The sequence below is a fragment of the Danio aesculapii genome, chromosome 1, assembly GCF_903798145.1.
Source record: "Danio aesculapii chromosome 1, fDanAes4.1, whole genome shotgun sequence".
NCBI classification, from domain to species: Eukaryota; Metazoa; Chordata; class Actinopteri; order Cypriniformes; family Danionidae; genus Danio; species Danio aesculapii.
The window spans coordinates 32,553,760-32,579,873 of NC_079435.1; the positions used below are offsets into that span (position 1 = coordinate 32,553,760).

At 48.0% G+C, this 26,114-nt stretch overlaps 1 protein-coding gene across 1 annotated transcript in view; it reads left to right on the forward strand.

Moving 5' to 3' along the window:
• The first annotated feature begins 329 nt into the window (after window positions 1-329).
• Window positions 330-26,114, forward strand: part of LOC130221004 (male-specific lethal 3 homolog) — a 170,825-nt gene continuing 145,040 nt past the window's right edge. The window contains exons 1-3 of the mRNA XM_056453300.1: window positions 330-544; window positions 880-1,119; window positions 3,067-3,377. Coding sequence (XP_056309275.1) covers window positions 330-544; window positions 880-1,119; window positions 3,067-3,377 — 766 coding nt within the window. The remainder of the gene's footprint in view (window positions 545-879; window positions 1,120-3,066; window positions 3,378-26,114) is intronic.

Sequence of the window (26,114 nt, forward strand, 5' to 3'; positions counted from 1 at the left end):
GCAGTGGTTCAGAATGCTTATGCAGAAGCGCATTATCTGATACATTCATCCTCGGGATTGGATTGCAGCAATAAACGTGAAGGACGCATACTATCATGTCTCCATACTTCCATGCCACTGCCAGTTTCTGAGGTTTGCGTTTGAAGGTCGAGCATGGCAGTACAAAGTCCTCCCCTTCAGACCCTCTCTGTCTCCGTGGGTTTTCACCAAACTCGCGGTAGGGTGCCCTCGGGCCCTTTCGGCTTGCAGGCATTTGCATACACAATTATCTCAACGACTGGCTAATTTTAGCCCACTCGTGAGAGCAATTGATTATGCACAGAGACAAGATGCTCCAGCATCTCGACCTGTTGGGGTTTCAGGTCAACCGAGAGAAGAGCAAGCTCGCCCCCGCGCAGAGCATCTTTTTTCTCGGGTTGGAACTGGACTCGGTCACCATGAAAGTGTGCCTCTCCCAAGAGCGTGCCGAGCTGATACCGAGCTGTCTGAGGGAGTTTGACAGAAAAAAGGTGGTACGCCTGAAATCTTTTCAGAGGCTCCTGGGGCATATGGCACCCGCAGCCTCGGCCACGCCACTCGGATTGCTCCATATGAGACCACTTCATCATTGGCTTCCCGATTGAGTCTGTCACTGCACTGTGTCGGCGTGACCTCAGCCCTTGGAGGGACCCCACATTCCTATGGGCCAGAGTGCCCCTAGGACAGGCATCCAGGCATGTCGTCATCTTGAAGGATGCTTCCAGTATGGGCTGGGGGGCCATCTGTCGCAGACATGCAGCTGCGGACCTGTGGAAGGGAACCCAGTTGCATTGGCATATCAATTGCCTGGAGCTGTTGGCAGTATTTCTTACTCTGTGATGTTTTTCATCCATGCTGGAGGGGCAACACGTACTGGTCAGGACGGACAGCACGGCGACAGTACCACATATCAACCGCATGGGGGTATACTCTGCCACCGCATGTCTCAGCTCGCTCGCCGTCTGCTTCTCTGGAGTCATACATGGCTGAAATCGCCCTTCATATTCCGGGAGAGCTCAACTGTGCGGCCTATGCACTCTCATGGCAGCTTCTAGCTCTGGGAGAATTGAGACTCCACCACGATGCACTGGCCCGCAGCTGGTCTGAGAGCATGTGCAAATATGCGTTCCCCCCAGTGAGCCTGCTCACGCAGTTTATGTGCAGGATCAGGGATCTCTGGCCCAACCAGACCTGGATATCAGAACTTTCCCTCCTCGCGACGGCCCCTCCCTGGCAGACCCCGCACTCCACTCGGAGCATCGCATCCTCTTGGGCGTTAGCACACGGTGCCTCTCTAACAGACATCTGTAGAGCTGCGGGCTGGGCGACACCTAATACATTTTCAAGATTTTAAAATCTGCAAGTGGAACTGGTTTCCTCAAGGGTTTTGGGAAACCCTGATGGATGAGGAAATTCAGTTAGGAGTTGTAAAACGCTTGCCACGCTTTTCTCTCTAACACAGAAATATGTGTGCTTTCTCACATTGTCAGCAGAGTCTCTCCGAAGCTCCCAGCATCTGACTCAGTGGAGGAGTCAGGTGATAGCCCGTTACATTGTTGGTATTGTAGGTGCCTGCTATGTGCAATCCCCACTGGCGATACCATAAGCTCACTCAGCCACAATGTAGTTTCCGCCTCTTAGGCGGGCTCGTGTCTTCCCTCCCCGCTAACCATCCTCTCATATAAGTACTCCCCCTTCTCAGGGCTAGTCCATTTGCAATTTGCCACCAGGTCTCCCCATTCGGGCAGCAGTTGGCCTCAGCAGCATCCTCGCTATCCGGACTGCACGCTTTCCCATTGTACTGTCGTACTTAAAATTCCTAAAATTTAACTAGGTGAATTTTAACGACTCCCCGAAAAATATATCTAAACCAGGAACAGGTAAGTAAGGTAAGGGCCAGGGGACACGTTGGAAGGCTGCACCTCTGGCGATGCAGGTGACATGGCCCGCCCATCAACAGAGACATGGTAATGTTTTTTCGTTAGTGAAAATCCCATAGTGGAAGTTTCCACATAGCATTGAACTTCCTCTTCCGATGGGGAACACAACGGTTAAAGAGGTAACCCTCGTTCGCTGAGGGGGGGAACGGAAATGCTATGTTCCTTCACCACAACGATTGTCACTTAGCTGTCAGCCGCAAAAGGCTCTTCAGCTAGAAAAGTATGCCTCAGCTGGGCACATGCAGTGCTTTTATGACAAGCTGATTGTCATTGACATGAGCTGTGCACACTGACAACGCAATTTCATTGGCCCGTTTTTATACTCTTTCAGATGATTTGATTCTGACGAGATCTCCATAGTGGAAGTTTTCACATAGCATTTCCATTCCCTAAAACATAGATAGACTTAGAAAAATTCCACGTGTGTGTGTGTATATAATTCCAAACACTGTCTAATGATTACTTAGGCGTAAAGGAAGGGTCAGACATAACAAGAGGATATTTCTGTGGTCAGGATGATTAGAAGTGATATTCAGCTTGTCTTCAAGAGCACACACATACACATAGAATACTTATCTATTTCAAGGATGTCTTGCTCTCTTGCAGGCATCTTATCAGAATGCTACAATAAACATCTTTCCACTGGTAGCTATCTAAGCATATAAATTATTTTTCATATAAAAGAATCTTAAAATAATTTATTCTTTAACACACAGTAAAATTCACATCTAGTGACAGCTGTTCAAGTAGCATCAAATGTCCAATTCCAGATGAGAGGTCTCCACTAAGGCCCTCAGAACTTTATTAATAATCATAAAGTCATAAGAAACATTACTTCACCTTGTAGCACACATATAATTGAAAATCCACTCCTTACTATACTGTTTTACTATAGTATATTCAGCACCATGGTTTATCTGAATCCTTTATTCTAAAGTTTGTTTCAGATGTTTTTTATTATAAGAGAATGCAAACTTAAAGCATGCCGTCCTGGTCAGGAATCAGACTATTAGTATTTAGAAAGATTGAAGTTGCTTTTATTATTTGTTAAATATAAGGTAAAATGGCATGTAATTTATATTAATAAATCTCATTTTTTATTTTTAAGGACTTTAAGAGAACGCTCCCCAAGTCCTGGCCAGAATCCCTCCACCCCCCAGTCCATAGACAGTCAAGCAGCTTTGAGTGAAACCTCCTGTGCTATTATCATTGCTGGAAATACGCCTAAGCGCAGACGCAGTGCTTACCTAGACGCTGATGGTCCCCTATCATTGCGTCGATCAACACGCTATGCATCAGGAGGAGACCGGACAGCAGATGCTGGGGGAGGAGGAAGCAGCAGTACATCTCTTCAAGCAAAGAGAAAGCTTACTGAGGTGCAGGCATCGTCATCCAAGTTCTTCCTTAACCTAGAGAAACGTGAGTAAAACCATGAAAAATGTCTTGTTTAATGTGATAACTGGATTGAAAGTTGTTTAATTAGGGCCTGAGCAATAAGAACCTTATTGGAATTGCTAGTTTATTATTACTATTGTTATTATTATTATTATTATTCATTTTATTATTATTGTTCCTATTAGTATTACTCCATGAATTATTAGGTCCCAAGCCCAAAGAGGTCTTTAAAACCTTTTAGGGGCCTGTAGAAAACGCTAAAGCCGGACTTGGAATATGTTTTCAAGGTCATGTCTTGGTAGCTGTCACACCAATAAATCATCAATAAACACTATTTAGCACAGGCATAACATTTTACCTAGGTTACAAAGAACACAAACATACATACATAAAACATTACATACATCCTAGGATATAGTAATGGCTAATTTAAAAAGGTCCAGTTCTGTTCACATGTGAGTGTAAAAGGCTTTGAGGCTCGGTTATCAAGATCGATGGGACGGTTACTCTAACCTAGAGTGAGCTGTTATCACCTTTTGCTGAAGTGAGTTTGTGGGTTTCCGAGAGCTGCTTAAAAAGTTTATGTAACAAAGAAATATGTTTGATTGATCTTCTTCCATGTCTTACATCCACAAACCAAGACTCCTATTGTACGTTTAAAGCATCCTCTGACACAGCTATAGTGAATCCAGCGGCTATGAATTACATTGCGATTTCACTGTTGTTTCTTTATTTCAAACATGGACTGATTTAAAAACTTTTGAACTTATAAAACACAATATTGAGGTGCAGCATATCACAAAATGTTGGAATAGATCTTTTAATTCCAGTTTCTTTTCAAATTCTGTTTTGTAGACGTTTATACATGTTACTACTAAGACATGTTAATACACTCCTGTCAATCAATTCGATAGGCAGGAAACTCCTACACACTCCTTTGTGCAGGAGGCTACTTCCTTCTTTGCTACTGTTTGGACGTCTTTGCCTTCTACTTCACTTTTTGCACTCTTGACTAAACAGCCTCTCGCTACCATCATCTTACATTCCTGAGATGGGAAAACACAGACACAGCTGTGATCTTGCCTCTGGTTGGGATTGATTCAGAATCTCACTCCTGCACAAACTGCCACAGACTTCTATAAAAGATTCCAGTTCTTGAAACAAAGTTACTTGCAGTCTGATCAGATCACACAGGACTGCTTCATCATGGCCCCCAACAGCATACAGCCGGTGAGTCCCGTAAATCTACTCCAGCTACTGTTTTGAGCACAGAAAAACAGAATGAAACAGTTTAAAATAAGCATGACAACCAATGGCATAAACAATGTGCGAGACCACTGAACAGAGCTGCAATGACATACTGCTTCCCTCGTGCAACAGTTTCTGATGTAAAAAAAAAAAAAAAAACTTGAGAACATATTAAAGAAGCACAAGACTGCAAAACAGATAATAAACCATGTGGGGAAGAATGATGTTCAGAGGGAGCAGTCAGAACTGCTCAAGAGGGATTTCTGTGAACTCTTGAATTCAGCTGTTCATCAGTGGACCACTCCCTGCAAGAGGAATAAATATGTTTTAAAGGCTTCTTGCTCTAAATGCATGGCTGCTGAAAACATGTAACATGAAAGAACTGCATTTCATTGAAAAGTTCAATCTCTTCTAGAATCAAAGACACCAATCAGATGGCCTCTATCCAAACAAACTTGGTGCAAAAGTGCTAAAAGACAATATATACTTCCCCTCTATGAACCCTTGGCTATATGTGCTGAACTTAACTGAACTTAACCCAAATGTAACACACACCCCGGGTAAATGTCCGAATGACCACAGGACTTCAAATCAGCTCCTAAGTGGACTTATGGCTGTTGCATCCCATAAGGACAGCGATAACACGACACAGCCACAAAAATGACTGCTCATGGACACACTACTGCCTGTGTCCTGCACACTGAGCTCAACACAGATAGACCGTGATCTATCAGAACAGCATCAAGTCTCAGCACTCAATGATCTCAAGGAAAACAGCTAGGACAACATTTCTCAGCAGCCAGAAACTCCAGAGCTACAGCCTCTGTCACCAGACATGCTCTCCTTGTCACCTTGCTTGCCTCTTTTGAGTTTTTCAAAAAAGATGGAGGAACTGGTGTTTAATGGAACTAAACTTTCACACTCTATTGGAGCAAACCCCCAGTTAGCAACCAAAAAGCAGCAAGCTCCACACCCACCTCTGTACCCACATGTGAGAGTCCTCCAGCAAGGGCCCAAACAACAGGCCATCTTCAGCTGGTGAACAAAACAACTCTGAGTGATGTGTGTCGGGTGCCTGGCCCGCTTAGATAACAGTTTCTTTATCAATTGTTTACAGAACAAGTGGGAACCCAATGTGCATATAGCTTTTTCTACGCAAATATGTGTTTTAATATATGATAGAAAATTAAAGACCTGTTCAAATCGTATAGCAAATCAATAAAATCTAGTGTCTATTAAATGTAGATCTGAGACTGTTAGGAACTTTTAAAAGTTAACACTTTTAAACATCTGATCACTTAACATCAAGTCACCTCTAGTCAACGATTTTATCAACACAAATTGCCTTGATTGTATGCTTTCAGATAAAATTGGCTAGATCACAGTTGTAATGAAGCAGTCCTAAATGAGGCAGCTTCTGTAAACTTTGATTATATGAGTGTTTGTAGAGCTAATAGGAGAGGTGGAGACATTACTGCTTTAAGGATGCTTAAGGATGTCTATGAGTGTAAACAAGTGTCATTTGGTGACTTTTTGTCCTTTGAATATCTGCGTATAGCACTAAAGGGTGCTCCAAGCATTTTAGTGATCGTTATCTACAAACCTCCAAAATATTCTCAATGATGATTTTACAGAGCTGTTGTCAATAGTCACCTTTAAATTTGACTATTTATTGCTGGAGATTTCAATATTCACATTGATAATCCAGAAATCAATGCTTTAAAGGAACTCATGACTGTTTTAAACACATTTGATCTGACTGGTAGCATGTACAGCATGTACAAGGACCTACACACAATTGTGGACACACTCTTCATTTACTTATAACTAAGGGTTTACACATTTCATTGACTGTTGTTAAGGATGTTGCACTGATCATTTCTGTATTTTCTTTGATATATTGATCACTCCTGCCACTGAAGACAGATCTGTCTCAATTAAAAAAAGATGCATAAATGAGAACACTAGTGAGCAGTTTATAAAGGTCATATTGCTACCACAAAGCATATCTGCAGACTTTTGTTTAACTCTAAAGTTAAGAATACCACTGATGACATTGCACAGGTTAAAGTCAGTAAGAGGACTGGGAGACAAAAAAGCATCTTAGATAAACTCAACAGCAGTACAGATGATGGAAAGTGCAGCATAGCTGAGTGTATATGGACAAAGACAAAACTTGTAGTCAATAATAACATAAAAAGACAGTCTAAATGCTTTTAATGTGGAACTAAACATTGCTAGGCAGACGTTCTTTTCAAACCTTATGAACAGCACATTAAACAACACTCGCACTCTCTTTGCAACAGTAGAGAGACTCCAGTTGGATTCCTAATGAACTCCTCTCTGAAAGTAAATGCAATAAGTTTGCTAATTTCTTTACTAATAACATCGATAATATCAGAACGGCAATCAGATCATCCAATTAGGCAAGTTATGCCATAGTCAGACAGGCTCAACCACAACTTAAAAAATCTGACATTATGTCTGATATCAAGGCAATTGATCAAGGCACACTTCCCACAACATTCTTCTAAATTATGTTTAACTGGATCTCCTACAAGTTGTAAATGCTTCACTTCTTTCAGGGACTTTTCCAAACTCAGTTAAACCCCTCTTGAAAAAGAGCAACCTGGATAACACCTTATTGAGCAATTACAGGCCAATTTCAAATCTTTCTCTCATTGGCAAAATCATTGAAAAAAGTTTTTAACCAGGTTATCAAGTTCATAAGTGTTGGGCTTTCTGGGACGGTCCTCAAATGGATCAGATCCTACCTTGAAGGAAAAAAGTTACTTTATCAGTACAGGTGACCATTGGTTGAGGTGGACAGCCATGAGGAGTTCCAAAGGGTTCAATTCTGGCACCTCTCCTGTTAAACCTTTATATGCACCCACTGAGCCAAATAATGAGAAAGAACCACGTGTCCTACTACAGCTATGCTGATGACACTCAGATCTTATTTAGACTAATTGCCTAATGACTACAGCCCCATTGACATGCTCTGCCAGTGCATTGATGAAATTAACAGTTAAATGTTCCACAACTTCAGAAAACTGAAGTGATTGCATTTGGGAACAGAGATGAGGAATCGCTGTGGCCAGGATTCTGACCAGAACAAGAAAATCCGAGCACATCACACCTGTCCTCAGGTCTTTGTGCTGGCTCCAAGTTACAATCAGAATAGATTTTAAAGTATTATTACTTGTCTATAAATCACTAAATGGCTTCGATACATTTGTGGAAAATCAACAGCATAATGCAGAATCAAAACCAGTCCAAATGTGAAATCTTAGTCAAACGCCACATTGTGTGGTCTGCCTCGAGACCACCAAAACCACAAGAAGAACTTCTGCTAGACGACTCTCAACAGAGTCTGTCACCCTGGTAACCCAGGACAACCTCCACTCACAAGAGAGTGAATCCCAAGGATGTCACTGAAGCCAATTCACCAAATAATCAGGAGTGATATGTTTTCCCCGAGGCCAGCCGGTGAGGGAAACTCAAGACTTCCAGCAAAAGCGCAAATAACACAAACAAAAGTCTCTTGCTGATCTGGTGCAAAATTACCTTAAGCAGTTTAAGATAAGCCAAATCTACTCTGCTTCACTGTTAACAGAGCACACCTGTAAGTAAAATCTTGTAAGTACTTCTTGCAACTTGGTTAGAAAAAAAGTATTTCCAGAAGTGGGAGAGAAACAGACACATTTCCTTCAAAATTTGTGCTCTTCCACATTGTAAAGCATTTTATTATGGTATTATGTGCTATTTTTTAAAACGGATCTACTTTTATTTGAAATAGTTTTTTTTACCTAGAATATGCTTTTTAATATATATATATATATATATATATATATATATATATATATATATATATATATATATATATATATATATATATATACATATATATATATATATATATATATATGTGTGTGTGTGTGTGTGTGTGTGTGTGTGTGTGTGTGTGTGTGTGCGCGCGTGTGTGTGTGTGTGTGTGTGTGTGTGTGTGACTTTTTAAAATATTTGCTCAGAAAATAAATGATTTGTATCACTTGTATCAATTTGATGACTGTCCTGAAAATTACTAGGTGTGGAAAACATATTTTAAAGCTGTCATCAGTTATTTTAATTTAACCACCAGGGAAGTGATCAACCTCCTCATTAGATGGCTTAGCCTTGATTCCTCTAGTGATGACAAATGAATTAGGAGTAGGGGTGTAGAGTAGGGTTGATGTGGAGGAGGACTATGGATGTCCAGTGGTTATCGAGCAGGCCATGTTAAAAAGACTAGATGCTTCCTCTCGCATCACAAACAAGGACACTCATCATCTAAAGTACCTTGGAGATTTGCTGCTTGAGCTGCAGTCTGTAATGGAGAGTGGTCACTTGCCTGAACTTGCTTACCTCAACACAGAACGAGGAGTAAACCCCATTGCAGAAAAACTCCCTATTTCTAACTTCCCTTACTTCTTGACCATAACACCTTTTTTGTCTGCTTTTAGAGTCTTTCAGTATTCTCTCTAACACTCAGGAGAAAAAAGAATGACTATTTCAGAGATATGCTTCATAAAGAATTTATTCGTTGCATGGTCAACAATTTTTAGTTCCACTTTACAAACCAATTTGTCAGCACTTGTAATGTTTTTTATGACAAGTCCGATAGGCCAGCAGTTTCTTGGTGCTTGACTTTCTCACAGAAGTTAACCCCCGCTTTTGGGCAGCCCTCTTCCGACCTCTTTATGCAGCCAAAAGGACCGAGCCGTCCCGGGAGACGCCTGCAATTACCCAGAGTTGGACCATGGGCCATATGGCCATTCAACGCCGGCGCAGACCTGGACAGTCTCGTCCAGCCTGGCACCTCCTTGTGTTGAAAAAGGGATAGTTTTTCCCGATGGGCTATCAACCAAGGCTGAACCTGGATGCGGGCGTCCCACGCAACACTTTTAACACAGGAGACAGGGATCATTTGTCCCAACTGGGACTTACCCAAGGCTGAACCTGGACACGGTCATCCCACACGACACTTGTAACACAGTAGATAGGGATCATTTGTCCCGATTGAAGCTATTTTTTACCACACAGATAAAGGAGTAATAAAGACACTGAACACCATATGACATTTATTGTTAAATATTTATTCAGGAAGATTCAGAGTCTTCTGTTGCTTCGAGGGGGCTTCAAGGGTTGCTTCTGTTGCTTCCCCTTTGAAGGCTGCCATGGCAGCGTCCTCCTCCTAGTTCCCTCCTGAAAAGAGAAAAGGCCAGTTAGCTAACACCACACGTCCCTCTGTTGAGATCCATGCCAAAAAGGAACTGATTTACCAGGGGTGACCCGGGACTCTCTGTCCTCTTGCGCCCCTTTCTTGAGTGGAATTTTTTCTTGAGTGAAAATATTTGTTAAGGGTTCGACAGGGACTGGGTCTGGAAGTAAAAAAAAAAATAGGAGGCCTGGCTCCCCCCGGGGAGGCTAGTCTGCAGCTGCAAGAACCTCCAGTACCAGCTGTATTCTTCCTTGTTGAGAGACAACTGTGCCACGCCGAAGGCTCTGTTTGTCTTATGCGTGGTGATCTGGACAAGCAGAGAGAAGATGAGTGAGCGTCTACCACTGGTGGCCCCCACCCGCAAAGTTACACTCATGTTAATGACAGGCAGACTCGTCCGTTCTTCTGGAGGCCTCCTCGACCTCCTGGATGGTCAGGTTCTGGAAGACCCCACAGCGATGACCTGTTATAAAGGTCTGGTAGCCGGTCAGAAAACCGTAGAAGCGCCATTGCTGCCTGGTGTCTGGGCTTGACTCGAGGCCGTCTGACGGAAGGCAGTAAGGGATTAGACTTTTCCAACAAACCTTGTTACACCACCAATGGTTTAACTTAGCGATAGCCGCTGGTGCCCCAAGGCAAAAAGGGCATGAGCCCCGCCGAACACGCACCGTTTTGGGCAGCTTGGACTGCGGCATAGCTTTTTAGTTCCCTTTTCTGCCCCCACAAGCTGCCCGTTTTGGGCAGCTTGAACTGTGCCAGCCGCAGGGACTTTATACACGCCTTTTCCCATTTTCAAAGCAGTTACGTAGACCCCCATCGAACACTCACTTTCGGGGCTCACCGCATCATGAACCGCAACCATCAAAAGAGGGGGCCAGACCGTAAGCCCAGACACCACTGATCCTGGCTTGTTTCACCTCGCCGGAGACTACTAGCGGCCACCCTCCGCCACCACACCCCACCCCCCACACACCTCCGGGGGAGAGGGGGAGGGGGCTGGTGGGGCAGGGGGGACCGCCGAGGGCCGTCAAGGATAAACCCGAAGGGGTGGGCGGGCTTGCAGACGGGCGGGAGACACAGCACTGGTCATGCGCGCACGCACACACACACAGGCTGGAGCCGGCGCCAGGCCGTACCCCACGCGGCCCCTGGGCTCGATTGACCACGCTGGAGACTCTACCGAGCCCACCAACCATCCCCAGCCCTTGTCCAGGGCGAGGGGGGGCGCGGACTGAGAATCAGCAGGGGGGGATAAAGCACAGGGGGTCAGGCGGGCGGGCTGGTGGGCAGAGCGGCGGACATGCTCTAGGTCAAACCCAGACGGGCCATTTGAGTTTTTTCTCTCACAGATAGAGGCGGTAAGGGGGGGGGGGGGGGGGGGGGGGGGGGATGGGGTTGTGTGCCGAGGGACACCACCCCCATGCCTCCCTCAAAGCACGTCCGAGTCAGGGAGGAACCAACCACGCCCATAGAGGCCGACCCACCAATGTTGGGGGGGGGTGCCGGGCAGGGGCCTAACCCATGGGCCGTCAAACGAGCTCCTATCGATCAGTGTACTGGTCCAGGCGCGAAACCGTCAAAATCCAAGTCCACTTTTTCCCAGACGCGAACCGTCAGAACCTAGGTCCACTATTTCTCGCCTTCCCCGAAAACATGATGGCAGGTCAGAGACAATCGGCGTCGGACACGCACCTCCAGGCCGGGACGTCCCAAAAAGGCGGTCTCCCGTCAGGCATGGCTTGGCAGGCTGGGGCCTGGGTCTAATCATCTCCACCGGTGAGCATCCTCGCGTCGCCACCGGCCGTTCTGGAGACCACCCATCTTCTTGATGGCCCTTACAAACACCCATCATAACCCAAATGGGTTTAGTGGTTTCAAAAGCTGGCTGGAAAGACCTACCATCACCCCAAATGCTGATGCTTCCACGGGGCTGGCGCCCAAGTTAGAGGGGCTGGAGGACCTGACCTCCAGGGCCACCACTGCCACCCCCCTCTCCCCGAGGACCCACACCCTTTTCGGGGGGCAAGCGCCCACGTTAGAGGGGCTGGAGGACCTGACCTCCAGGGCCACCACAGCCACCCCCCTCTCCCCGAGGACCCACATTCTTTCCGGGGGGAAAGGCCCACGTTAGAGGGGCTGGAGGACCTGACCTCCAGGGCCACCACTGCCACCCCCCTCTCCCCCACACCCTTGCCAGGGGGCAAGCACCCACGTTAGAGGGGCTGGAGGACCTGACCTCCAGGGCCACCACTGCCACCCCCCTCTCCTCGAGGACCCACACCCTTTCCGGGGGGCAAGCTTGCCCTGGACAAGGGTTGGGGATCGTTGGTGGGTTCAGTAGAGTCTCCAGTAGTAGTTTCCGGCGAGGTGAAACAAGCCGGGGTCAGTGGTGTCCGGGGTTACGGTCTGGCCCCCCCCTTTTAATGGTTGCGGTTCATGATGCGGTGAGCCCCGAAAAAGTGAAAATGGGAAAGCTTTGAAAATGGGAAAAGCCATGCAAAAAGCCCCCGCGGCTGATCAAGCTGCCCAAAACGGTGCGTGTTCGACGGGGCTCATGCCATCCCTTTGTGTGGGAAAAGGGAAATAAAAAGCTATGCAAAAAGCCCCCGTGGCTGGCGCAGTTCAAGCTGCCTGAAACAGTGCGTTGTTCCTTGGAGAAAAATCCACCAAAAGTCGTAACTGCACCCTAAATATATGTGCATTGGACCAAAGTGATCTCGAAGGTATCGGTTTTACACCCCTGGTGCGACGTTGGGGTGTCTTCCCCTTTAAGAGGGGGGTCACCAGCGTCAATGACGCGGAAGTGGACGCCTCTCCCGCCATCTTTTAAACTGCTCCACGCGGCGTGTGGGTCTCTTTCCCTCCAGCCTTGGTCTTGAACGGTCATGGCTGAATGTGCACTCTGCTTCAATGTCTACCGCCGGCTCTCGCCGCACCTGTCCGCGGTCCACAAGGTGTCAAACGCGGACGAGAAGAAGCTTTTGCTGGCACTCGCCGCTGGCCGCGTAAACACGCGAAAGACGGTATGCCCGGTGGCCAGCTGTCGAAGGACGTCGGCCCGCCTAGACAGACACCTGAAGCAGCATGCCGAGCTCTCCGTCTCGGCCAGGAAAGAGGCCATGGCGCGAGCGAAGCGTCGGAGAGTGGCTCGAGAGTTGTGGTGGTTGCAGTCCACTCAACCGACGGTACCCGTGGTGTCTCGGCTAGCGTCGTCCTCAGGAGAGGAACGGGAACCAGATGACCCGGAAGCCGAGCCTTCATGCGCTGACCCCCGCTGCAGGCTCGCTACAGAGTGCATACAGGCCCAGCTCTCAGGGTGAGGTCCACCCAGCTCGAATTCACTCGCTGCTATCGAGAGTTGAGGAAGGGGGAAAGAGGGGAGGAATAGCAGGCGGGCAAGGTCGTCTACTGCACCGCCGGCACCATCCCCCGACTCGGCCCCCGGGCGAGGGGCGGCCTGAGGTCTCCGGGCGGCCTCCGGGCCTCTGGAAGCCTACGATCCAACAAAGTACCCATACCCAGACCACGCCCACGCCCTGAGTTGAGTATGGTTATGGCACTTTTCTGTTGGGCTGCTGGGGGTATGTCATCAGGGCTGACTTTTGACTTTCGTCCCCGTTCTGCAGACCTGCTTTCGGAAGAGTATGAGGGTTTCCAATTGGGAAGCGAGCCCACCGGCCGTCTGCGGAACAACGTCGCCTCCAAACTGGCGAGGGTCAAGGCCTTCCTAGGCTACATGGCGAAAGGCCATTTGAAAGGCCAAGGTTTGTTGGAAAAGTCTAATCCCTTACTGCCTTCCATCACATGGTCTCAAGTCCAGCCCAGACACCAGGCAGCAGTGGTGCTTCTATGGTTTTCTGACCGGCTACCTGACCTCCATCACAGGCCATCGCTGTGGGGTCTTCCAGAACCTGACCATCCAGGAGGTCGAGGAGGCCTCCAGAAGCCCGGACGAGTCTGCCTATGTCATTAATGTGAGTGTAACTTTGCGGGTGGGGGCCACCAGTGGTAGGCACTCACTCATCTTCTCTCTGCTTGTCCAGATCACCACGCATAAGACAAACAGAGCCTTCGGCGTGGCCCAGTTGCTGCCGGAGGTTCTTGCAGCTGTGGGCTAGCCTCCCCGGGGGGAGCCAGGCGAACCCTGAACAAATATTTTCAATTTGCGTAACCAGCACGGGGCTTCCCGGCAAGCCCACCTTCACTGACGTCCGAACTGCCATCGCGACGCACGTATCTATGCAGTGCACCCGCTGTGACCCCCATGACTGCCAGCGGCTTTGACCCCAAAAAGTCTCTGTCTGTCTGTCTCTGATGCAGGCAAAGAATTCACATTCTTCCGAGGATCGCAGGAAGGTGGTGCAATTCATGTGCCACGACACTTCAACCTCAGATAAGTTCTACGCACTTCACCTCGGCCCTCTCCAAGCATGTGAGCGCCGCAGACTCTTCGAGAGGGCCTTGGTGGAGGAGGAGGAGAAGGAGGAGGAGGCAGCGGGCAGAGAACGCCACTCAAGGAAGGGGCGCAAGAGGACAGAGAGTCCCAGGTCACCCCTGATTCCTTTTTGGCATGGACCTAAACAGAGGGACGTGTGGTGTTAGCTAACTGGCCTTTCTGTATCTCTTTTCCAGGAGGGAACTAGCAGGAGGACGCTGCCATGGCAGCCTTCAAAGGGGAAACACCCCCTTGAAGCAACAGAAAACTCTGAATCTTCCTGAATAAATAATATACAATTTAACAATAAAGGTCATACGGTGTTCAGTGTCTTTTTTATTCCTCTATCTGTGTGGTAAAAAATAGCTTCAATCGGGACAAATGATCCCTATCTCCTGTGTTAATAGTGTCGCGTGGGACGCCCGGGTTCAGGTTCAGCCTTGGCTAAGTCCCAATTGGGACAAATGATCCCTGTCTCCTGTGTTAAAAGTGTTGCGTGGGACGCCCGGGTCCAGGTTCAGCCTTGGTTGACAGCCCATCGGGACAAATGATCCCCTTTTCAGCACAAAGAGGTGCCAGGCTGGACGAGACTGTCCAGGTCTGTGCCGGCATTGAATGGCCATATGGCCCATGGTCTAACTCTGGGTATTTGCAGGCGTCTCCCAGGACGGCTCGGTCCTTTGGGCTGCATAAAGAGGTCGGAAGAGGGCTGCCCAAAAGCGGGGGTTAACTTCTTTGAGGACACACATTCATTACGCACTTACTTCAGCTCGCTAGCTCAGTCCACAGCCTAGAAGACCTCATTTTTCTGGGGTCCAGCTGAAACGAATTAAAATTATGGATATTCTTCCTGCAGCACTGGAATGGCTGTTCCTTTTTCTATTTCGACCTAATCTCATCTCCCGTCAACATTAAATTGTTCACGGACGCCGCCCCCGCTGTTGGTTTCGGGGGTTATTAACAAGGGCACTGGTTTGCCGCACCCTGGCCCCCCCAAATGCTTAACACCCCCCAAAATCTACGCTCATCCGCCCTCTTCGAATTATACCCCGTTGTGCCCTCCGCCCTCCTATGGGGCGACGAATGGTCTGCTTCCAGCATTCTAATACACTACGACAATGAAGCTACCAATCAATGCAATAATAAAGTGCGCTCACACTCCACCTCACTCATGCCTTTATTAAGACGGCTAATTTGGACCGCAGCCAAAAAGCAATTCATCATAACCCCTAAACATGCACCAGGTTTTAAAAATCAAATTGCTGACTCTCTCTCGTTTCTGTTTCCAGAGGCTTTGGCAGTTAGCTCCAGAGGCGGACCCCAATCCAACCCCAGTCTCTCAATATTCGGAACTGATATTGCCATAAACCACCCCCTCCATAAACTCCATGAAACCTCCATTTCCCTCATTCTCCAAGCGTGGCTTCCAGGACTCTCCAGTCATACTTCACAGCCTGGAACTCATTCAAACACTTTCACTTACTCTATAATATCCATTTTCCAGATTTTTCCCTCCTCTCCATCACTTCATTCATCTCATATCTCCATGTATCAAAGAAATTCCAAGCTAGCTCCATCAAAAGCTATTTAAGCGGCATCCAATTTTTTCATAAATTGATTTATGGAGCCCCTTCCGATACCATATCTAATTCCCAAACAAACCTCCTTATCAAAGGTATACAGAAAGCCCACCCCACCCCAGATCCCAGACAACCCATAACGCTCAGCATTCTCTCCAAATGCATAGCTACCCTCCGCAAAGGCTACCAGTCGATTTACACAGTCCCCACCCTCGAGGCCATGTTCAACCTAACATTTTTCGGTTTCCTTAGGTGCTTTGAGTTAACCACCCCCGCCAATTTCAATCCCACAACCTCAGATCTGGCCTTGCTGGATAAAGAAACCCTCACTTTCTTTATCAAGCAAAGCAAGACAGATCAGTCCAGGAAGGGCCACTTCACATACATCTTTGACCTCCCCTCCCCCACAAGTCCCTTTCAAACCCTTCTAGCTTTCTCCCACTATAGGAAACGCCAAACCCTTAACCCCCTTTCCCCCCTCTTTACAGACGACTCTAACCAACCGGTAACTCGATTCTGGTTCCAAAAGCATTTAAAAAACATCCTCCGCCTATCCGGCTTCCCCCCTGACTCCTTTTCCAGCCATTCCTTCAGAATAGGGGCAGCCACTACAGCAGCACACAAAGGCCTTTCTCAACATTAAATCCAGGCCCTAGGCCGGTGGTCTTCGGACGCCTTTAATTCTTACATTCACCTCAGCCGCCTCCACATCAAAACCGGACAACAAACCCTTATCAGCCAACACTCTATCAGTAGCCAGCGGAGCCACTCCGCTCCAACCAACTACCCCTCCCTCCCTCCTTCCCTCAGCGTCAAGATTTTCCGCGACCTCCCCTAGCACATACCTGGCTTCTCTATTTTCCTTCTGCATAGGCCCTCATTCACCAGCTCTGACTCCCGCAGGCATTACCCCTGAGCACGACTCCCGCAGGAGTCCCCAGCCCCGGCCCCATCCCGCAGGAGTCCCTACTGTCCCCTCCCGCTCCCAACTCCGGCGGGAAAAAACTGGCCCAGCAGCTCTGACTTCCGCAGGAGTTCATGTCATGGCTGAATGTGCACTCTGCTTCAATGTCTACCGCCGGCTCTCGCCGCACCTGTCCGCGGTCCACAAGGTGTCAAACGCGGACGAGAAGAAGCTTTTGCTGGCACTCGCCGCTGGCCGCGTAAACACGCGGAAGACGGTATGCCCGGTGGCCAGCTGTCGAAGGACGTCGGCCCGCCTAGACAGACACCTGAAGCAGCATGCCGAGCTCTCCGTCTCGGCCAGGAAAGAGGCCATGGCGCGAGCGAAGCGTCGGAGAGTGGCTCGAGAGTTGCGGTGGTTGCAGTCCACTCAACCGACGGTACCCGTGGTGTCTCGGCTAGCGTCGTCCTCAGGAGAGGAACGGGAACCAGATGACCCGGAAGCCGAGCCTTCATGCGCTGACCCCCGCTGCAGGCTCGCTACAGAGTGCATACAGGCCCAGCTCTCAGGGTGAGGTCCACCCAGCTCGAATTCACTCGCTGCTATCGAGAGTTGAGGAAGGGGGAAAGAGGGGAGGAATAGCAGGCGGGCAAGGTCGTCTACTGCACCGCCGGCACCATCCCCCGACTCGGCCCCCGGGCGAGGGGCGGCCTGAGGTCTCCGGGCGGCCTCCGGGCCTCTGGAAGCCTACGATCCAACAAAGTACCCATACCCAGACCACGCCCACGCCCTGAGTTGAGTATGGTTATGGCACTTTTCTGTTGGGCTGCTGGGGGTATGTCATCAGGGCTGACTTTTGACTTTCGTCCCCGTTCTGCAGACCTGCTTTCGGAAGAGTATGAGGGTTTCCAATTGGGAAGCGAGCCCACCGGCCGTCTGCGGAACAACGTCGCCTCCAAACTGGCGAGGGTCAAGGCCTTCCTAGGCTACATGGCGAAAGGCCATTTGAAAGGCCAAGGTTTGTTGGAAAAGTCTAATCCCTTACTGCCTTCCATCACATGGTCTCAAGTCCAGCCCAGACACCAGGCAGCAGTGGTGCTTCTATGGTTTTCTGACCGGCTACCTGACCTCCATCACAGGCCATCGCTGTGGGGTCTTCCAGAACCTGACCATCCAGGAGGTCGAGGAGGCCTCCAGAAGCCCGGACGAGTCTGCCTATGTCATTAATGTGAGTGTAACTTTGCGGGTGGGGGCCACCAGTGGTAGGCACTCACTCATCTTCTCTCTGCTTGTCCAGATCACCACGCATAAGACAAACAGAGCCTTCGGCGTGGCCCAGTTGCTGCCGGAGGTTCTTGCAGCTGTGGGCTAGCCTCCCCGGGGGGAGCCAGGCGAACCCTGAACAAATATTTTCAATTTGCGTAACCAGCACGGGGCTTCCCGGCAAGCCCACCTTCACTGACGTTCCGAACTGCCATCGCGACGCACGTATCTATGCAGTGCACCCGCTGTGACCCCCATGACTGCCAGCGGCTTTGACCCCAAAAAGTCTCTGTCTGTCTGTCTCTGATGCAGGCAAAGAATTCACATTCTTCCGAGGATCGCAGGAAGGTGGTGCAATTCATGTGCCACGACACTTCAACCTCAGATAAGTTCTACGCACTTCACCTCGGCCCTCTCCAAGCATGTGAGCGCCGCAGACTCTTCGAGAGGGCCTTGGTGGAGGAGGAGGAGAAGGAAGAGGAGGCAGCGGGCAGAGAACGCCACTCAAGGAAGGGGCGCAAGAGGACAGAGAGTCCCAGGTCACCCCTGATTCCTTTTTGGCATGGACCTAAACAGAGGGACGTGTGGTGTTAGCTAACTGGCCTTTCTGTATCTCTTTTCCAGGAGGGAACTAGCAGGAGGACGCTGCCATGGCAGCCTTCAAAGGGGAAACACCCCCTTGAAGCAACAGAAAACTCTGAATCTTCCTGAATAAATAATATACAATTTAACAATAAAGGTCATACGGTGTTCAGTGTCTTTTTTATTCCTCTATCTGTGTGGTAAAAAATAGCTTCAATCGGGACAAATGATCCCTATCTCCTGTGTTAATAGTGTCGCGTGGGACGCCCGGGTTCAGGTTCAGCCTTGGCTAAGTCCCAATTGGGACAAATGATCCCTGTCTCCTGTGTTAAAGTGTTGCGTGGGACGCCCGGGTCCAGGTTCAGCCTTGGTTGACAGCCCATCGGGACAAATGATCCCCTTTTCAGCACAAAGAGGTGCCAGGCTGGACGAGACTGTCCAGGTCTGTGCCGGCATTGAATGGCCATATGGCCCATGGTCTAACTCTGGGTATTTGCAGGCGTCTCCCAGGACGGCTCGGTCCTTTGGGCTGCATAAAGAGGTCGGAAGAGGGCTGCCCAAAAGCGGGGGGTTAACTTCTTTGAGGACACACATTCATTACGCACTTACTTCAGCTCGCTAGCTCAGTCCACAGCCTAGAAGACCTCATTTTTCTGGGGTCCAGCTGAAACGAATTAAAATTATGGATATTCTTCCTGCAGCACTGGAATGGCTGTTCCTTTTTCTATTTCGACCTAATCTCATCTCCCGTCAACATTAAATTGTTCACGGACGCCGCCCCCGCTGTTGGTTTCGGGGGTTATTAACAAGGGCACTGGTTTGCCGCACCCTGGCCCCCCCAAATGCTTAACACCCCCCAAAATCTACGCTCATCCGCCCTCTTCGAATTATACCCCGTTGTGCCCTCCGCCCTCCTATGGGGCGACGAATGGTCTGCTTCCAGCATTCTAATACACTACGACAATGAAGCTACCAATCAATGCAATAATAAAGTGCGCTCACACTCCACCTCACTCATGCCTTTATTAAGACGGCTAATTTGGACCGCAGCCAAAAAGCAATTCATCATAACCCCTAAACATGCACCAGGTTTTAAAAATCAAATTGCTGACTCTCTCTCGTTTCTGTTTCCAGAGGCTTTGGCAGTTAGCTCCAGAGGCGGACCCCAATCCAACCCCAGTCTTTCAATATTCGGAACTGATATTGCCATAAACCACCCCCTCCATAAACTCCATGAAACCTCCATTTCCCTCATTCTCCAAGCGTGGCTTCCAGGACTCTCCAGTCATACTTCACAGCCTGGAACTCATTCAAACACTTTCACTTACTCTATAATATCCATTTTCCAGATTTTTCCCTCCTCTCCATCACTTCATTCATCTCATATCTCCATGTATCAAAGAAATTCCAAGCTAGCTCCATCAAAAGCTATTTAAGCGGCATCCATTTTTTCATAAATTGATTTATGGAGCCCCTTCCGATACCATATCTAATTCCCAAACAAACCTCCTTATCAAAGGTATACAGAAAGCCCACCCCACCCCAGATCCCAGACAACCCATAACGCTCAGCATTCTCTCCAAATGCATAGCTACCCTCCGCAAAGGCTACCAGTCGATTTACACAGTCCCCACCCTCGAGGCCATGTTCAACCTAACATTTTTCGGTTTCCTTAGGTGCTTTGAGTTAACCACCCCCGCCAATTTCAATCCCACAACCTCAGATCTGGCCTTGCTGGATAAAGAAACCCTCACTTTCTTTATCAAGCAAAGCAAGACAGATCAGTCCAGGAAGGGCCACTTCACATACATCTTTGACCTCCCCTCCCCCACAAGTCCCTTTCAAACCCTTCTAGCTTTCTCCCACTATAGGAAACGCCAAACCCTTAACCCCCTTTCCCCCCTCTTTACAGACGACTCTAACCAACCGGTAACTCGATTCTGGTTCCAAAAGCATTTAAAAACATCCTCCGCCTATCCGGCTTCCCCCCTGACTCCTTTTCCAGCCATTCCTTCAGAATAGGGGCAGCCACTACAGCCGCACACAAAGGCCTTTCTCAACATTAAATCCAGGCCCTAGGCCGGTGGTCTTCGGACGCCTTTAATTCTTACATTCACCTCAGCCGCCTCCACATCAAAACCGGACAACAAACCCTTATCAGCCAACACTCTATCAGTAGCCAGCGGAGCCACTCCGCTCCAACCAACTACCCCTCCCTCCCTCCTTCCCTCAGCGTCAAGATTTTCCGCGACCTCCCCTAGCACATACCTGGCTTCTCTATTTTCCTTCTGCATAGGCCCTCATTCACCAGCTCTGACTCCCGCAGGCATTACCCCTGAGCACGACTCCCGCAGGAGTCCCCAGCCCCGGCCCCATCCCGCAGGAGTCCCTACTGTCCCCTCCCGCTCCCAACTCCGGCGGGAAAAAACTGGCCCAGCAGCTCTGACTTCCGCAGGAGTTTTACTTCGAGCTTCGACTCCCGTGGGAGTCAATCACTGCCCCCCCTCCCCTTAAATGATTTCCTTTCTTCCTTCTAACGTCGAGTGCTCCGCTTCCTTCTAGCGTCGAGTCTCTCCACCACCCTTCCGTATCCTTCCGGTGTCGAGCGATCCGCTCCCTTCGAGCGTCCAAGTCTCTCCCCCCCCCCTTTCTGTCCTAGCATCGAGTGCTCCGCTCCCTCTTAGCATTGAGTCTCCTTTCAGCGATGAATGCCGCCACTACTTCCTCTAGCTCTGCTTCTATATCTCTCTTCTGCTTAGGCCACCACTCCCCAGCTCCGACTCCCGCAGGAGTCTCCCGAGCTCCCCTGCCCAGACTCCCGCAGAAGTCTATGCCTACCCACGCTCCCGCAGGAGCCCCTTTCTTTTTCCTATCCTTTCTCAATAATATGTCCAGCAGCCGGATATAGCATTGATATCAGTGCCTTTTGGGGGGGGGGCGTAGACTGTATTAAAGATATATTATATATCTTTAATATGCGGCTGATGTCTTGAGCAAAAAGCATCTTGGGGGTTCTCAAGATCTACCTGAGCTCAAACTCCCCTCTCGCCCTGCAAACGAGAGGGAGCCCCAGGCTTGAGGATCTCATGAGCTCAGGGCTCTTTCCTGGGACAGCATGCCAAACTAGCTTATTACCAATCATCAGCTTAGTGTGAACTCTTGATGTAAAGTTTATTTTTAAACTAATTTCGAGAGGATCACGTGCTTATGATTGACACGGTTGGCCCCGAGTCAAGCTAATGTACAAACTACCAATCAGATTATTCCTAACTCAGTATAAATAACCAAGCATCTTACCTTTAGTCATCTTCACCTTGAAGAATCCCCCCTTCCACCCCCTCTCTTTCTCTTTTCCTCTATAGGGCAGCACGGCGGCCCAGTGGCTAGCACTGTGGCCCCACAGCAAGAATGCCCTTGGCTCAGGTCTCTACCCGGCCGGACAGCATTTCTGTGTGGAGTTCATGTTCTCCCTGTGCTTGCGTGGGTTTTCCCTGGGTCCTCCGGTTTCCTCCCACAGTCCAAAAACATGAGACATAAGAAAATTGACTAAACGAAATCAGCACCAGATTCAAATTCCTCCAGCAACACACCACCTTAGCGATCCTTAAGCAGCAGGAGGAGGGTTCTCGAGATCTACCTGAGCTCAAACACCCTTCTCACCCTGCAAACGGGAGGGAGCCCGGGCTCGAGGATCTCATGAGCTCAGGGCTCTCTCCCGGGACAGCATGCCAAACTAGCTTATTACCAATCATCAGCTAAGTGTGAACATTTGAATTTCTGACCCAAATGGTGGATATAATATTGTAACAGGAAAACTTTACAACACCCCGGTAACATTAGCAAATATCTATGCTCCCAACTTTGATGACAAGAAGTTTATAAACTCAATATTAGCAATTCTATCCAAGCTTAACAGCCACAATCTTATTCTAGCCGGAGATTTTAACTTGGTGATGGATTCGGTATTGGACAGATCATCAAGTAAACAACAGTCTGTATATAAAAATCAGCCAAACTAATCCAGAACTTTTTGAAATCTGAGCATATTATAGACATTTGGAGATATTTAAACCCAACTCAAAAAAATATTCTTTCTTTTCGCAGCCACATAACTCTTATTCTAGGATTGATTAATTTTTTTTAATTTTTAAATTATTTTTAGCAGTGAAAGATATTGACTATGACACTATTGTTCTATCAAATCATGCCCCACTAAAATTAAAACTAGCCTTTCCAAACAAATATACTTTCAGAACCTGGCGAATGGATAATGGCTTATTGACTAATGAAAAACATGCTGAGTCTATGAGAACCCAAATTGATTTTTTTTATGCAAACTAACAAAACCCCTGAAGTATCAAAAAGGATACTATGGGAAGCTTTAAATGCTTATTTGCATGGCCAAATATTCTCTCTTCATGAACACCAGACTAAATTTCAAAAAGAAGAAAAGCTAAGTTTATCAGAACAGATTTCAAATAGATCGTCAATATGCAATATCTTCTACAACAGAACTACTAACGAAAAGGATAGCATTGCAAACTGAATTTAACCTTTTTTCATCAGCCGAGACTGTAAAATTAATAAACTATTCTAGACATAAATGAGTATGGAGATAAAACAGGAAAATATCTGGCTCATCAAATAAGAGTATCTGAGACATCAAAATTAATAACAGAAATACATACAAGTACGGATTGCATAGCAAAAGATCAACTAGAAATTAATAAAGAATTTAAAAGTTTTTACATGAAATTATATTCAAGTGAGTCAACAAAGGACGCTAAACTATTTAATGATTTATTTGATAATTTAGATATCCCTTCAATTAAAGAAAGTGATAAGAAGCTATTAGATGAACCCATAACTTTGGAAGAAGTTAATTTTGCAAAACGTAGCCTACAATCTTCAAAGTCACCTGGCCCAGATGGATACACCTGAATTTTATAAGATGCTCTCTGCAGAGGTTTCCCATTTCTTCCTAGATGTCTTTAATGAATCATTAGCGAAAGGTCTTCTTCCAGACACATTTTATCAAGGATCAATTTCTGTAATATATAAAAAAGAAAAGAAAGGAGCCATGCTTGGTTCTTGAGTCGTTTGTTCATCAAGTGACAGAATGTAAAGAGAAATGACTCAAACCCGAGGACTCAATAAATGAACGGATCAAATCTATTTCCGGCTCTAAATGCATATGATTGGCTTCTGTCTTTCACGTGTTGAATGAACGACTCAACCGAGGACTCGAGAAATGAACGGATCAAATATCTTTCCAGCTCTAAACGCAAATGATTGGCTTCTGCTTTCCATGATGAACGACTCAAAAGACTTGAAAAATGAACGATACCACCTGCACAAATGTGCGCACGCGCGGATGAACGAATCACTCCCTGAGAGGACTCGTAGTTCCTGAAAATGAACGAATCGTTCAAAACCGACCCATCACTAGTTTGTGGTGGAGGTTGACGCGTCAGAGGTGGGGGTGGGTGCTATCCTGTCCCAGCGTGCATCCTCAGATGACAGGATTCATCCTTGTGCTTTTTTTCACACCGATTATCTCCCGCAGAACGTAATTATGACATTGGTAATAGGGAGTTGTTGGCTGCCAAACTCGCTTTGGAGGAGTAGCTTCATTGGTTGGAGGGTTCCGGGGTTCCCTTTATCGTTCGGACCGACTATAAAAACCTTGAATACATCAAGTCCGCCAAACAACTTAGCTCCAGGCAGGCTCGGTGGGCATTAAATTTCGGACAATTCAACTTTACCTAATGCGTTATCCTGTGTTTTTGATTTTTTCGAGCGCAATACGTCTCGTGAGCCCATCGTTCTTTAGAGGATTTGTATTTCTGCTGTGACATGGGGGATTGACAGCAAGGTTCGCACAGCCTTGGATGGGTAACGCCCCCCGGCCGGATGCCCACCAGTCGCTTGTTTGTGCCGGAGGAGATTCCGTCTGACGTCATTCGATGGGGACATTCCTCCAAAGTGGCTTGTCATCAGGGGGTAAGTCGTACCTTATTTTTGGTTAAACAGCGATTCTGGTGGCCAGCTATGGCGCGGGACATACGTGGGTTTGTTTTGGCCTGTTTTGTTTGTGCTGTTTCTAAGACTTCTTATCACCCTCCTGCCGGACTCTTTCAGCCTCTGTCAGTGCCTTCGAGACCCTGGTCGCACATTTTGGTAGATTTTGTCACTGGTTTCCCGCCATCTGCTGGCAAAACAGCTGTTTAGGCCGTTGTGGACCAGTTTTCGAAGGCTACTCATATTATTCCTCTGCCCAGATTACCTTCAGCTAGAGAGACAGCGAATGCTATCATTAATCAGGTCTTCCGCATTCATGGCCTCCCGACGGATGTGGTTTCTGACAGGGGGCCTCAGTTTGTCTCTAAATTTTGGAAAGAATTCTGTTGTTTATTTATATCCTCAGAGTAACGGACAAACATAGAGGGCCAACCAAGATCTCGAGCTTATGTATCGTTGTTTGGTTTCCCAGAATCCCACCTCTTGGAGTCAGCAGCTCCCATGGGTGGAGTATGCACACAATTCATTACCAGTGTCAGCCACGGGCCTCTCTCCGTTTCAGTGTAGTTTAGGTTACCAGCCACCAGCTTTTCCCAGTCTGCAATCCGAAGTCACGCTCCCCTCCACCCATGCCTTTGTTCAGAGGTGCCAATGCACTTGGAACAGGGCCAGACAGATCCTCCTCCAAGTGAGTGCGCGCACCAAGGCTAAAGCCTATCGCCACCGGTCTAAGCCTCCCTTTTACGTCGTCGGTCAAAGAGTGTGGCTTTCAACCAAGAAAATTCCCTTGCACCTAAATTTGTTAGGTGCAAGATCATTAGTCCGGTGGCAGTCAAACTTTCTCCACCGTACAGGAGAATACATTCCGTGTTTCATGTTTCCAAATTAAAGCCCGTTTTACATGCAGCCATTAATCCGCCCTCTCCGTCTCGTAGATGGGGAGACCGTTTATTCAGTTAAGCGCATTCTGGACTCGAGACAGAGGGGGCAAGGATTTCAGTACTTGGTGGACTGGGAAGGTTACGGTCCAGAGGAGAGAAGTTGGATTCCTGCTAAGGACATATTGGATCACTCTCTTATCGATGATTACAATCGTCAGGTAAGCTCTTCAGGGAGCACCAGGAGGTGCTCCTAAGAGGAGGGGTACTGTCACGGTTGCAGGTTTGTGCGTCTTCCACAGTGTCTGTTTTGTCACGTGGGTTTGTTTTGTTTTGGTCGTCACGTGTATTTGTTATGATAGGTCACTTGTTATGACGGTACTCAGCTGTTTTGATTAGCTCGCCAGCTGAGGTTCATTACCGTGTCTATATCTGGGCAATGCTTCTATGTTTCTTTGTCAGTTCGTTGTGTTTGCTCATGTGTGTCTGTCTGTGCTCAGGACTGTGAGGAGTGGCTGCTGAACCTGGTTCGTCTGTCTGTTTTCCATTTGCTACAGCCCGATATTCTTCGTGACCATGATCATTTTCCC